The 16,227-nt window shown below is 36.7% G+C and overlaps 1 protein-coding gene across 1 annotated transcript; it reads right to left on the bottom strand.

Moving 5' to 3' along the window:
* Positions 1-1,191: 1,191 nt before the first annotated feature.
* On the bottom strand, positions 1,192-4,805 carry LOC143617848 (cation-chloride cotransporter 1-like). Its single transcript, XM_077090268.1, has 11 exons — positions 4,736-4,805; positions 4,548-4,642; positions 4,364-4,478; positions 4,192-4,292; positions 4,061-4,122; positions 3,770-3,994; positions 3,574-3,691; positions 3,291-3,485; positions 2,727-3,127; positions 2,333-2,494; positions 1,192-2,228 (listed from the first exon to the last, which is right to left on the bottom strand). Exons 1-11 carry the CDS (start codon positions 4,802-4,804, stop codon positions 1,192-1,194), a joined length of 2,580 nt encoding a protein of 859 aa, XP_076946383.1. The 5' UTR covers position 4,805.
* Positions 4,806-16,227: the final 11,422 nt, after the last annotated feature.

Genomic DNA, 16,227 nt, shown 5'->3' with positions numbered 1-16,227 from the left:
TATCAAGATCGATGTCTCATTGTATTTATTGATTTTGTTATAATTATTCTCGTGATAGAAAAACGACCTTCTAAAACAAATGAAGCGAAACATTAACGATGTAGTTAGATTACACGGGGCACTCAAGTATATGATTTGAAAGCAATTAAAAAGCCTATTGAAACAAAGCAAAACCTAATAAAGCCAAACCAGGATACAAATTTAGTTTTTGGTTTGGTTTTGAATCAAAACCGAATTAGTAATTCAATCTTCGTCCAATTTTGTTTTTATTATATCTGAATTCAGTTCAAACCAAATAATAAATAATGATACATTTAGTTAAATATAAATAAATACAACTAATTAAAGGAATATGTGAAAGAATAATGCATATAACTATTTTACTAAACGAGATTAGAAGAGAAAAACAAATAACTTCTTAAGAACATATTTTTTTCAACACCACTAATCTAACTAATAATAAGCACCAACACTTTTTAAATAATAAAAACTGAATGAAAACTCCCCCATCTTTTATATTTAACAAAAACAGTTACTTTCTCCCTAAATTTTATTAATTTTTTAAAACCACCAACCTATTTCCATTCATGTTCATCATTACTATTTCTTCTATTAGGTTTTGGATAAGTGATTTTAAATATCTTTCATATATGATTAATTTCTACTAAACTTCAAGATGACTAATTTTTTTAGAAAACTTATTCTAAAAAATAGAGGGAGATTTGGAATTAACAATAACTCAGATACATTTTATTCTTAACATGAGAACAGTAAGAATTGATTTGTTGTTATTAGGTTTTTTTTATAAGTTTTTGCTATTATTTTTTGTTCATATTTACCAATTTTCGATTACGAGACGTTATAAGTATTTGCTGATTTATATTTTGTTGTTATTATTAGATTTTTTCTTTTGCTGTTATAATTGTTTGCTGGTATATGTTGTTATTAGTTTGTTCTTGATTTTGATTATTTTGTTGTAATTTTTAGGTTTTTTCTTTGTTATTATAAATCATTGTTTATGTAGATTGGTATTGTAGTTGGTATTGTTTCTTACGTTCTCATTTTTTTATAAATTAGTATTATTTCCTACGTTCTCATGCTAAGATTAAAATGTACATGCCTTAACAATAGAGGCAATAGGTAGTATGAAGCAAACTAAATGCAATCAGTAACTTGAGAAAAATAATACTTTTACGTGAAAAGAGTGACAACATCTCTTCTATAGCCACGAACAATGAGTATCCTAGGAACATTTTCCACCAACAAATCCATATACTCCATATACAAATACGACGGGTGCTTTCCCGGCAGTGGCGGAAGGCTCACTGCCGCCATCCTCGACTGAGTCAAGATCGTAGAGTTCAACTTAAGAGTAGTGTACAAAAACTTATCCACTTGATGCTCATTGATCACGTAGTCCTCCACATTATGATCAATCTCCGCTAAGTACTTGTTGATCCGCCCTTGCGCCGCCTTAAAAGAGTCATGATCCACTTGAGTTTCCCTTCGATGATCCCACGACTTGATCGAAATAACAATTACCTCCGTTTGCATTCGGAGATCATAAAGAAACTTCTTGACGTCCGCCTTAAGCTCTTCGGCATCAGAGTCCTCTTCAGCCGCGCAAAACACCCTGATCTTACAACTCTCGAATATCTGTTTTGTCAACAAAAGCTGAGACAAAAGCAGCATTAAACCACCATCTCTTACAATCCAATACAAATCAATCGTCCCGTACTGGCGTTGATACTCGTTAGGCCATTCATCCAAACCCTTAACGATCACTACTGCTTTGTTAGCCACTATACAATCATTAATAATCGAAGCAAAAGTAGCCGGGATGAAGTCTTTATTATCCTGGCGCCATGTCTCGGGGTAACGAATGACCACTATGTTGGGCTTTAGATTACCAAGTCCCATGGTTTGAACAATCCCCCGGAAGCCGTCTGACATGGTGGGGGCCACTATGATCTCCGCCACGCTTTCGCAGCGCCTGTAGTCAGTGAAGGTGGCAAGCTGCTTACATGCCAGTTTAGTATCTTCTGCACACTCTTGATAATTCCCATCTAATATAGACACGAAGATGGACATGCCCCTGCCTTTTTTCTTCATGCAATTAGCGAAATCAGCAAGCCTCGGGTGGCAGGGTACGTTGTCCGGCAGCTTACCCCATGGTCGGCAGAACACCAAAGGTATAGGGTACCAGTTCTTTGGATGAACATTGTTTGCTACAACCAACCATACACGTATGCACAATATTAGCACGTACGTAATTATTAAGTTTGATGATGAAATGCGTGTGTATAAGTAAGTTACTGATCAATCGACTGACCTCCTAAAGATCGAAGACTACGAAGAGCTAACTGAAAATAAGCACTCTTAAAACCATCTCCCCAGTCACCTGCTTTTCCCTTGAGGCATACATAATAATATATTAAGCTAACTAGAGCTAGTGACACCACCGTGAATGACCAAGAAATTAATAACATGATTACTGCAACCGAACCAAACCAAAACAAAAGTTACTGCAACGCAAATAAGGGTTTGGATCAAATACAAATGACTTTTATCGTGAAAAGTGTACAAATAACTAGAGTAATTATGTTAACACGAGAATAATTATTATTACACTATTTTATTTTTTATAACATAATTACTCTAGTTCTTTGTATGTTTAGTATGTTAATTTTATTTGTATTGGATCCGAAAATAAGTGTAAAAAATACCAATACAAAGACATGCTCCAAAAAGAGAGGCACTCCCGTGATGAAACTTCCAGCGAGGACGCCAGCTAGGCGCATCTAACAGATCGAGAAGAAAGCAAGATAAGTTGACCCCCGCATAACATAGAAGATAAAACATTGTGATGGTCGGGGAAATAAGATCCACATTCCCAATGATGACAAAACCAATACACAGGATTACTGTAAATATGGTTGCAATGTGCGGTTCATTGGTATCCGGCACCTTAAAGTAGTTAAGCACAGGCAGGATGCTGTCATTGGCTATTGCTGCAAGCAAACGTGGGGCACCGGTAAGGCTTTGTAGAGCCGCGCCCAATGTTGAAAGAATAATTCCTACGTATATGATTATTGATGATGGCCACGCAATTGTAGCTGTCAATAACCTGCAGTGCACATATTTGATACATAGTTCATAAAGGTGTGAGCTAGGCATCAAAGAACAATGTTGCTTTAAGTTAAAAAAAAAAAAAAAAACACTTGACTTAGTGATAGGCAATAAAGGTTAAATTGCATAAAGTAAAATAAATATCGATAATAATCACATACCTGTCCGTATAAAGTTTCTCTCTGGTAGCAACAGATCCAAAAAGGAAGACAGATATAGTGTACATACAAGTAGTTGTTAGTGTTGCAGCCAAAGTCCCGACAGGAATAGACCGTTGGGTGTCTTTCAATGAAGCTGAACGATTAGAGCCAGCCATAATCCCCGTTACAGCCGGAAAATAAAGCACTAACAATGAACTGTTCATGAAGAGTTTCATTAATTTCATTGGACTTTAGACATAATACTTATGTTTTCAAAAATTAAATCAATATTTTGGTGACTTACTTGAAGTTCCAGTATCTATCACCATCAGGATCGGGTATTCCAGCATCATTGGTGTATTGATAATCAGGGTTCGAATTATCTCTAAATGATTTCATGCTCAGCCCAGTGATTCCATCAACTTGTGAAAAAAAATGTATAGTCAGATGCGTATACTTGTTATCAAATCGAGGATTTTCGATGAAACTTAAAACCACACCTGGACTATCCCTCCTTGCCAAAAGTATCCCAATGAACATGCATATCAATGAAAGTAAAACAGGTACGAGAAAGGCCGGTGCCACCTTGTTAATAATATTTACACCACCAAAAACTATAAAAACTAAAATTATTGTCACAACAATCCCATAAATTTGCAAATCGTGCACACTTGGGCTAGTAATCGGTTCTGCAACTTCTGCACCATTTACTTCTGTAATGGTCTCTGCATAAAGAAGTTAATTAATTATTTCAGGGCAATCATATGATATATTAAAAAGTTGTCAATTACCTCTAAAGATGCCAGCTTTTGGGACAGCATTTAAAAATGTCTCAACTGCTCCTAACACATACCTGAAGTACAAATTTTAGTACAATAAAAATAACGATAACTGCAATACGAAACTCACAATATATTCTCACATGGAACCAGCAACTGCATTCCCTAAAAAGAAACAAAGTCCTATGCTCACTCCAACTTCAGGCCCTAAGGCCCTACCAATAAGATAGTATGGGCCCCCACCCTGAGAAGACCGTCAACGAATAAGGATCAACAGCGAGCATGTAAACTTAATGAGAAAGGAAAAGAAAACACCTTCATTGCACCGTTAGTTGCAATTGCACTCAAAGATATCGCGGTTAAGAAAGTGCACAAACCACATAAGGTTACTACAAATAAGGATTCACTTATGCCTGCAATGCCAACAATCCTGCAATTCACAGTACAGTCAATGTTCCGATAGTAAATGTACACATATGTAATAAGAGAATATATATACCAAGAAAAACGGATGTAATAGATAATTCCCAAAATGTTTTGCAGGCATGGGATAAATACTCCCATCATTGTTCCCAACTTGACATTGCCACTAGCCTTCATTGAAATGACATGAAATTAACAATCTTTGGATGTTGCATAGCATGAAAAACAATAAGTCTAGCTAGGTCTAATATATATAGTTAGTACCTTTGGATGTTTTGTAACATGAGAGGCGTCTTTAGGACTAGTAAGCACGGGTGTATGCTCTCCGGTCATGCTGAGATCGGTGAAAAACAATATGCAAATAATCAAAAAGCTAGAATTTTAAGATTCTCTAGCTAGATTACCATTATCAAAGGATATTAAGAATTTCGAACACAAGTAAATTATTGAAAAGGTAATAAATATTAGTGTTCAACACCAAATCAGATTAAAGACTCCTAAAATCTTGGAGAATATTTAATATAATAATTATTTTATATTATTATAAGATAAGTTAGTCTTATTTTATTTAATCCTGTTTCTTTTGGATTCAAATTATGTATTTGAGTTAGTATAGGATTAGAAACCGTGGGTTTATATATACCATAGGCTCAATGTGTTAGCAATTATTAAGTTTTTTTCGTCAGTCATTTTCTTAATAAAAGAGTCGTATCTTGTGTATGCTCCAAGTTTAACGATAAATACCTTTTAAGACCAAGAATATTTACAAGAGAATCAAATCCAAATAACTCCAATTTAGATTCTCCTTGTGTTGACTCTTGTCTCGTTGGTTGGCTAGTTTTGACTTTCCTGGCATATTTTGAAGGTAGGTATTAGTATGTAAAGAGGTGCACAAATCGGTTTTTTTGAAAAAACCGGTTCGGTTTTTAACCGGACCGGTTTTTTTTATCCAGAAAAAAACCGGTTCGGTTAATAACCGGACCGGTTATTAACCGGTTATTATTGCTGAAAACTCAAACCGGCCAAACCGGTTTGGACCGGTTTAGAAACCGGTTAGAACCGGTTATTAAACCGGTTTTTTTTATAACCGGTTTTTAAAAACCGGTCTAACCGGTTAACCGGTTTTTTTTTTTTTTTTTTTTTTTTTTGCTTTAGGGTTTAGGGTTTCGTTGTTAGCATTCTTTGCTTGGAAGATTAAAAACACATAACTTTCATTTATAGCTTTTACATTAAAAATACAAACATTAAATCGTTATCGCATATTCGTAACTCAAAAATACAAACATTAAAGAATGCTTAGACACGATTAAGAGTGGTATACTCGAGTATGAAATAAACGACTACGAAAGAAGAGCGTTTGGAGTTGTATAATCGCGTATGAAATAAACGTTTAGAGCTTTTGGAGTTGTATAATCAAGTGTGATCTAACCAATACCCAACCTAAACTATATATAGATGTTTGTGGGGGTAAAATGGTAAAAAAACCAAAAAAAAACGGCTAAAAAAACGGTCAAAAACACAAAAAAAACGGCTATAAGGCCGTTTGGTAACGTTCGAAAACCGGTTAAACCGGTTAACCGGTTATTAAAAAACCGGTTAACCGGTTTTTTTTATAACGGTAATAACCGGTTATTTTAAAAACCGGTTAACCGGTTTTTTAATAACCGGTTATTAAAAAAAACCGGTTTTTTTTATAACCGGTTATAAAACCGGTTTTGGGTCCAAAACTTATAACCGATACGTAAACCGGTTACGTAAACCGGTCAAACCGGTTTTTAAAAAAACCGGTTTTTAAAAAACCGGTTTTCGGTTAAACCGGCCAAACCGGTTCCGTAACCGGTTTTTTTGACCACCTCTATGTAAAGGTGAGGAAATAAAAAATGGCAAGTTTCTCTATCAACAATTCAAAGTATACACAACTTCATTGCACATGTATCTGTTTCATCATGTTAAAAATCTATACCATACAATTTTCTATGATAAATTATTAAAATTTTAGGAGTAGAAAAAAAACTAACTTGAAGGAAGTGTGGGGCTTAGATGGAGATCCAGGATCAATGGAGGACATTTCGAGGACGACGGGATCGTTGTCTTGGGTGACAACGGGTGCGTAAGTCTGACTTCCTTGTATAATTTCATGATCGTCATCAGAACCTTCATTCCCCATTCAAACGACAATGATATATGGATGATCCTTTGAAACATACATACAAATCAAGAAATGGAGGGAGGGCATGCGTTTTCAATATACCAAAAAGTATAGAGCCAAAATTAATTTTTTTTCTTATTTGTTCAAATTTTTTATTTATCACTGGTTCACATAATTCAAAAGATTGAAACCAATGATTTGTATCGTATCCCAAATATAGGGCCAGAATTCTTATTCTTTGAAATTTTAGATTTAACTGAAGATTATAAATCAGAAAAAAGTAATACAATTTCACAAACAAGATACCATTTTGGTTAAACGTTACAAACATAATTGTATCTCTCAAGTATGTTAGTTGGCTATTGAATCACCCATTAGGATGTAAGGTGTGACACCTATCCCGCCACCAAGCCGCAACTTTGTTGAATCCCTCGCTTCCTTACTCACAGCTAGTGTCACGGTATCATCGGCTTCCCCAGACCATTTCTCCCACTCTCTTTTCTACCTTGCCCTTCCCTATCCCACCCTTACTTCACTCATACACGTTTTTGTTTTATGCAAACCCTGTCGTCTATCAACAATGTGGTGAAACATGTTAAACACAACACTTACATGTATCAAGATATATTTCAGACTATAATGGTGATTCTCTATGACATCACACACTAATTTCTCCTTATAGTAGAAGAATGTTTACACTTTTGCGTGTTCACTTTAACACAAGTTGTCATTTATGTGTTAGTTCCCTAATTAATTAAATTGAAAGAGATATAATGAATTATAAACAAAAATGAAAACATATAAGCTAAATAATATGATATAACACTAAATAGAAAATAAAGTAGCTTTATTAAACCAATATAAGTTTGCGGATACATTATAAAAAATAGCACAATAGTAGGAAAATGGTATTCTATTACAGGGCAGATGATATAACTAATGGAAAAAGTCTTTAAAGATTCACATTATTATTAACTAAATATTTACATAAAAGGTTTGTAAATGGCCGGTCCCAACAGGCAACAGAAGTTCAAATTTGGAACCGATGTATAACTTTACTTGGATAATAACCTATTAGTAATTAAGCTGCAAAACTATTCCATGAGAATAATATTGTGTGTTGTATGATTTGACACCACAAGCTAGGTTTGGTTTTATAAAGATGCGTATCACCTTTCATTAACTTTGAATATAAAATGGTATCTTTCATTAAGCTTCCACCAAAACAAAACAATAATTGAAGAAAAGGGATGTGTTAGGATTAAACTCACACACGAAAGCAATAAACGAACACGAGAATTTAACGTGGTTCGGTCTAAATTGACCTACGTCCACGGGTGGTAACTAGGTATTTCTTTATTGAGTGACAAGGGATTACAAGTACATATCGTTGTTTAAATAGAGACTAGTCTAGGGTTTGTAAATTATCAAACAAGAAAACTAAACGGGGGCGGGCTTCGGTCTGGCCACCCTACACCCGTCTGTCCTTTGGACTTCAAATAATAAATCGGGACTAAACAAAAGGCCTACGAAACCCAACAATCTCCCACTCGGAAGCCTTGAATACTCTCGTCTGCACTTCTGATTGTACTTCTGTAATATGAACATTAAACTTCTCTAGTTGCCACCGCCTTCTCATCAATGAACCTGAAGGCCCGTTGAAGCTCCCCGGAGCTCCAACACATTAGTCACGGCTAAAACTGCCCTTGACCCGTTCTCTGTCCCTACCGGATCCCACTGTAACAAACTACCGGATTCTGAGATAACTTGAGAACAAACACTCTCCATATTCAGCAAGTAATTCGCTAGAGAGACTTTTACAGCTGGAATACTGGTTTTCTTAATCCACTGTCGACCTGGAACTGTAACTGAAACACGGCCTGTGCTCCCACTGTCACGATGTCCCCCAACTGATTTAACCTCCCTAGCTCATTCATCCTGAATCTTCACTTTGGCTCTGGGTTTGTTACTTGCAAAACGAACCTTCTTCTGTCCACGAAATTCTGTGAACCGGATTTTGTCTTTCACCAAAACTGGATCCACTCCTTTCGGTGACATGTCGACCATATACAATGAACCCATTTTCTTGCCACGAGCAACCACGAGATTTCCTTTGACTACTTTCCACTGCCCATTCCCGAACTTAACATCGTGCCCCTGATCATCCAACTGCCCAACTGAAATCAAACGTTTCTTCAAACCTGGAATAACCCTCACTTCTTTCAAAGTCCAAGAAGTACCGGCTGAAGTATTCAAATCAATATCTCCCATACCCGTAACCTCTAAAATATCATCGTTCGCAAGTCGAACCTTTCCAAAATCCCCAAATTTAAGATTCTTCATCGTTTCACTACAGTGAGTGGCATGAAACGATGCACCAGAATCTATCACCAAGCATCAACGTTACTCTCAACACTGCAAATCAAAGCCTCATCACTACTGACCCCGTCATCTGTGTCGTCTTCTGTAACGTTCACCTCTTTCTTACCATTTGGACATTGATTCCTGAAGTGTCCTTTCTCTTTACAACACCAGAATTCAATATCTTTACGAGTCTTAGACTAACTCCTCTTCCTGCTCCCACTGCCTCGCTGTTTTCCCCTACCTCTACCTTCTGTGACTAACATATTTCCTGATGATTCACCTGAACTTCTGCGTCTTGAATCTTCTCCCAGAATGAGGTCCTGAATCCCATCAAAGGTAATTTTTGTATACGAACTACAAACCGCAGTCACTGTTTGCGACCAACTGTCGGGCAAAGAGGATAATAACAAAAGGCCTTGAACTTCATCATCAAAGTTAATGTCAACTGACACTAAGCGGGACAGGATCGAATTCAGATTATTGATATGCGTTGTAACTGACCCACCCTCTTTCATTCTAGTTGTCACTAGCTCTCGGATTAGATAGACCTTATTTGCTGCCGAAGGCTTCTCATACATGTTGGATAGTGCCTCCATCATACCACGCGCTGTGGTTTCCTTCATGATGTTAAACGCCACATCTTCTGACAATGACAAAGTAATGCAAGTCCTAGCCTTTTTGTCTAACTTCTTCCAATCTGCTTCTGACATCTTTTCTGGTTTTTCATCCTCTAGCACTACATCTAAGTCTTTCTGACAAAGTAGCGCTTCAATCTGCATCTTCCACCAACCAAATTTCTGTCCATCAAACTTCTGTATCGAAACCTTTCCGTTTTCTGCCATGAAAATGACTAAAACGAAAAACTGGATAAAAACAGAGACAGACACAGCAATGGCACGGGCATGAACTTAATGGTTGTTCTACTGAACTCTGTTAAATAATCAACCTATTTAAACGCAGCGGAAATAACGAACGCAAATCAGAAACAGAAACTTTAAACTGAAACGATAAAACCTGACAAACGCGGTTGGCATTGGTTCGTGGTTTCTTTGATGTTTCTTCTGACTTGACAACTGTTCCTCAAAAATAGGGTCTTGATTCAACTGTTCTTGGCTCGTTCTTGCTTAAACGAATCTTGTGGTCAACTGGTTAAACAAAATTCTCTAGCGTTCTACTTAGTTGGTCCAAAAAGAAAGTTAAATGGCCTACTGCCCTAACACACGGTCCAAAAAAAAACTAGATTTGCTAGCCCAAAATGAAAGGTGTGGCCCAAAACTAAAAAAAAATAAGAATTCTTGGTTTGATCTGCTCACTAGTCACGAGACTTCAAAAAAAAAAAAACTAATTCACCGTCTCCCCATGACCTTAACTCCTTCACCACAATCCGTCTTCTTCTTCTGCTTAAATCCTACCAGTGATCCAAAACTAAACTGGCTCAACCTTCCACTTCTTGACAACAACACCTTGACCACGTTGATCTTCTTAGGTCGGCGATTAAACTGTCGACAATGAATTGATCTGCGGTTGGAATCTAGCAAATGTGTTGTATGGTGTTCAACTGAACACTAGTCGCGATCGTCGGGCTGGGTTTAGTGGCGGCGAAACAGCGGCGGCGTAAACCCTAACGACAATCGGAGCACCGTAGCGGCGGCGGAACCCTAACGCAGTAGGGTAGCGGCGGCGGAAGGTTTGGCGGCGACTGGTTGGTTGACGTGTTCTTCGTGTGATCCAAACCTAAGCTCTCGATACCACTTGTTAGGATTAAACTCACACACGAACTGAACACACACACGAAAGCAATAAACGAACATGATGATTTAACGTGGTTCGGTCTAAACTGACCTACGTTCACGGGTGGCAACTAGGTACTTCTTTATTGAGTGACAGGGATTACAAGTACATATCGTTGTTTAAATAGAGACTAGTCTAGGGTTTGTAAATTATCGAACAAGAAATCTAAACCGAGCCGGGCTTCGGTCTGGCCACCCTACACCCGTCTGCCCTTTGGACTTCAAATAATAAATCGGGCCTAAACAAAAGGCTTACGAAACCCAACGGGATGTTCTTCGTGATCCATATATATATATATATATATATATTTCCACACTAATATATATATATATATATATATATATTTCCACACTAAAATGCATCGTTGACCCTACGTTAGCACCGGAAACGCGTCTTCAACCCGACGTTAGCATCAGAAATGCATCTTCAACCCTACGTTAGCACCGGATTCCGACCACGTGTCGTTCTTCGGTTCGTTTAGTAACACGTCGTCGGTATTCTCTAACACGTCGTCGGCGACAAGATAACTTTGAGACAAAATTGGAAACTCGAATTTGGAGGAAGAAAGTTGGAAACCCATTTTCTACATAAGCTATTTTGGAAATTTTCCCTTCTTCTCAATGATTAAAGATGTAAAGAATTCTCCTAGATAATTGGAATAACTTTTTGGTCAAAGTCTCTCCTACCATTCGGTCACTGTTCGTTGACCTCCACTTCGTTCTCCGACAAATTTGGAGTAACTTCCTAATTGCCTTAATTAGTTAATTCTCTTTCCTCACTCTAACATTAGTGCATAACTACTTTTCTTTTAATTTCCAACTTGACTTGACTTGACTTGACTTGACTTTAGCACCATCTACCAAAACAAATTTCTTTTTTTCTTTTTAAACAACACACGATAACGCTAGCAAATAGCTAGGAACAAACAAAGACATTAAAAAGAAAAATTATACCAACCTTGTCAACACTAAATAAATAACCTCATTTCTTTTTCTTTTTTTTCAAATACTTTCAACAAGCCGCCTTAATAATACCTTTAAGCACCTTTTTTCTTTGGGTTACAAATAGGAGTCGAGTTGTGTAAAGTGAGAATATCTCGACCATAAAAAGCTAAAATGTTAGGGGAATTTTGCACCAAGAGCAGACCACACTTGATTTGCAATTGGGCATTCAAAGAACAAGTGATTAGTATTCTCAGTCGTCCCTTCACATAGTTGACAATTTTCCAAGTCGAAAGGAATGTATCTAAACACAAGACCTTCCTTGGTAGCCATGCAATCCATCCCTCCATTTCACACCAAGATGTTGACTTTCTTCGGGACCCAATTATTCCATTTCATAGCGAAAGGAGCACTTGAGCCTAAAGCATTGAATAATGTTTTCTTCATAAACAAAAAGATACCAGATGAATCTTCAGACCAAATCCACTTATCCGGCTGACCCGATAACACCACCTATTGACATAATATAGATAAGTTTACCAATTCAGTTGTTCAACCGGATTCAATTGTTTCCTTTCCCATCTCCATTTCCAAACTTTATTTTGGTTGTCAAAACAGTCTAGCGCCAAACAGTTCCGGTTCGACACATTTGTGAATAAATTCCTTAAGTGGTTATTGAGCTAGCCATGGGTCGATCCAAAAACCGAATGCCTTTACCATCCATGATTTGCCCTTTGATCATGCTAACCAAGCTAAGATTAGTGATTGCCAAGTGATTTTCTAATTTTGCAATAGAATTCCACGATCCTGTAAAACAATTGGCAAGAGGCAAGATGGGCCATGTTCTATTGGAAACATGGATACGATAGTCAGGACTAATTTTCTCCATAACATACCTGGTTCGGTCACCACCATTTTGTAAGTAAGGTAATGTTCATGCCCCATAACAGAATTTGTTCTTAGTGGGCTGGCCCACTAGTTTAGTAAACTCAACATTCACATCCAACCATAATTTGTTCTATAGTTTCATAATTTTGATCGTCTAAGCCTGTTACTCTTGAAATCTGCAAAATGTAAAAGTGAACATAAGTAATATATTTACAATAATATTAATTCATAAATAACTAAAAGCACATAATTAAGCTTGGTTAACACGAATTATACACCGACCTATACCCTTTGATAATTGTTTAACTTGTTTGTTTATTGTTGAATTTTGTTTTCTTTTTGTTTATTTCTATAATAATATTTATTATTTTTTTATTATTGTATCATAATTATCATCCATGTTTTAAAAGAGATTTTTATATATAAGGGTACATTATACTAATTGCTTAGGAGAGTAATTTATTATACTTTAAATTAGGGTTAGACAAATTAGCCGCCATAGCTGTTAACAGTAACATCCGTATTTTGAGATTAATAAATAACGGAAAGTTTTATTATTATCGGTGTGTCGTTAGTTTGGTTGTGTGCGTGTTTGTATTTGGATAAGATTGGAATGGAGGTGGATGGTGGGGCCCATGGCTCCCTATATAAGGTCATCCCCCATCCTTTCACCATTTCTTTACACAACACACACACACTAGAAAACACACACTTTCTCTCTAGCATTTCGGATTCGGATCCAAGCAAAAGTAGGGAAGATTTTGGTGTTCAAGTGCCTTCGAATAGCAAGAACACGTCCAGATCTACGATCCGAACCAAACCCAAAGCAAAAAGGTGGGTTTTTGTTTAAAAGGTTAAGTTTTTTTTTATGGTTAGTCTTGACATGCAAACCGATAAAATGACAGATTGGGGTGTAAGATGGAAGAAAAACACGAACTAGATAAGGTATAACCCCACGAGAGTGTTAGATGGTAAAAATGTGATGTTCGGGCCTTATAAAACGCAAGTATACAAGGTTGATACAACCCAAAACCCTTGGAAAGGGTTAAATTGGGTCCTAAGGGAGAGTCGTGGAGTGAAATGGCCTTAAAATGGTAAAAACGAAGAAAAGGAAAATTTTCGTATCGCATAAGCCATGCGAAGCGAAAAAGGTTATTTCGCATCGCATGACCATGCGAAGCGAAAAAGGTAATTTCGCATCGCACAGTCGTGCGAAGCGAAAAAGTTCCATGCGAAGCGAAAAAGCATGCGAAGCGAAATTTTCATGCGAAATTGTTTTTAAATTGATGAAAAACGTGGCCCGGTCCATTTTCTGATGCATTTTTGTTAAAGGACTGTTAGTGAAAATAAAATTTTTCCGAGCTGACCTGGCAGCTCAACCCCAGCCAGGGGCTCTGCCCCTTGGACCCTACTAGGGGCTGCTGCCCTTAGACCCCGCTACTAGAGGCGCTGCCCCCCGACCCCCGTTAGTTGAGGGTTTCATTCACCTAGATGTAAGAAGTAGTTGAAATAGATAATTGATACTTGTGCCTTGTTACACAGTTACCGTGCACAGCTCCGGAAGGGGATCACAATTAACGGTGAGAGAAACTGATTTCAAGTGAGTTTCTAGCCCCATTTCTGTGTTATGTTTTGGGGCTGTGTGTATACTCAATGTGATTAGTTAATACACTTACCTTAAGTGGTAAGTGTATGTCGTATGAATGTTTATAAATATACCTAACTAGTGTAGAAAGAGTTAAACGTATGTGTGAAGAGGTATATGAGAACAGATATAGCTAATGAAAGAAAGGTATGTACGACATGTGTAGTGTATGAATGGTATGTATGATATGTAGAGTTGAAGAATAAAGGGTTGCCTACCCTAATAATATAGGCGAAGAATAAAGGGTTGCCTACCCTAATAATATAGGCGAATAATAAAGGGTTGCCTACCCTAATAATATAGGCAAAGAATGAAGGGTTGCATACCCTAATAATATATGCGAAGGTTATAGGGCGAAAGGCTCTTTAAAAACGTAGAAAGGTTATGGATGTATAAAATCATGAAGGTAAGTAAAAGTAGGAATATATGGAAGTAAAAATGTAAAGAATGAGAATGAATTGTATGTTACCTGTTTAACTAGAACTCACTCAGCGTAGCTGACTTTTAGTATGCACGCAGACAAATAGGTTGAGGCAGCTGGCTTGAGGAGGGACACATGGCATGAGCTAAAGAGACTGGTATCTATGAAGAAGTGTCATGACTGTCTTATGTTATGTCTATGAAAGGATAATTTGTATGTTAAGACAAGATTTGATGTTTTGTAATGTAACGCACGAAGTTTTTAACTATTCCGCGAAAGTTTTAATTAACTCTGATTTTAGAACTGTGTTTATGAGTAAATCCAACGCCAAGGTAGGGTTTCCGGGAACGGTGCCTTACATTAACCAAACTATAACCGACATAGTTGGACCTATGTTAGCCGATAAACGACATAACCGGTGGGTCGGGTTAATGAATTTTCAAAAACTGTCAAATATGGATCGGTTTTGGTTAAAGATAATTCCAAACCCCGACATAACCGAATCTCCCGATTTATATTACTGTTAATCGAGAAATGGGGATTTGGAAATTGGAATTATTGCAAAAGCGGGATATTTTTAACTCTTTGGCTTCAATAGACGCTTCGTAGTATGTAGTTGTTGTCGTTAAAAACAAATCTCTTCTCCTATTAGGATTTAGGCCAATAATATTGGTGGGTGGCTGCTTCTAGGCAAACCTCCTGGCTGTCTCTGCACCCCTACCTCCTTTATCACTGAGCGGTCATTTAGGGGCCTTAGCTGGTGATCCGGGCTGTTTCCCTATAATTGTGGTTCAGAATTGCAGTTCAAATTGTCAGTCCTTCAATATATCAATTAGATATACATATTCCATAAACGTAGTTAAAAAAAGGTGCTTTCTAATTCTGCAATTCAGTTACGCGACTATTTTACCTCTTCACAATTGGTGACCCAATTATATATTTTGGTCACGATTAACTGGCCGTAACCAACCTGCTTTAACCTTTAAAACCGATTAACCGAAACTGCTGTAACAGATTGTTATGGTTATCTATTAATTGACATATCAATTATGGTTATAGGTTTGACAAAAACCGTCTCAAACCAATCCATTCACATCCTTACTTTAAATGAAAAAAATGATAAATTTAAGGTTATTATAATTATTAAAAATTTATTAAGTTTCGTCAGAAACAGAATTTTAAATTTCCACGAAAAGTTATTATTTTTTTTCATCTTGAAAATCGGAAAATAAATCTATAGTTAAAATGATGTTCTTTCTAGATGGACATAATTGACCATTTGCCATATACTTTATCCATAAAGTTATGATACTTTGATACGGTGTATAATTAAATTATATAGATCTTCAAAGTGCAAAATACCTAGGTAGGTTCTCGTGTCATGAAATTTAATTAAGAAAGTGAAACTTTTGGTTAACTAACTATACTTACTTGGTTTTATGAATATCATCTTTAGTTTTAATTGGAACTGGGAGTGGAGGGGTAGTTTAGTTCGTTAACTTAACTTTCGGCAATAATATTAATTATTAATATATAGTTTGATATCATCGTATCTTT

Source organism: Bidens hawaiensis, unplaced genomic scaffold, assembly GCF_021521415.1.
Source record: "Bidens hawaiensis isolate Kalapana, Puna unplaced genomic scaffold, B.hawaiensis_p1.1 tig00059344_1, whole genome shotgun sequence".
Classification (NCBI taxonomy): domain Eukaryota; kingdom Viridiplantae; phylum Streptophyta; class Magnoliopsida; order Asterales; family Asteraceae; genus Bidens; species Bidens hawaiensis.
This window is presented reverse-complemented; position numbering and strand designations above follow the sequence as displayed.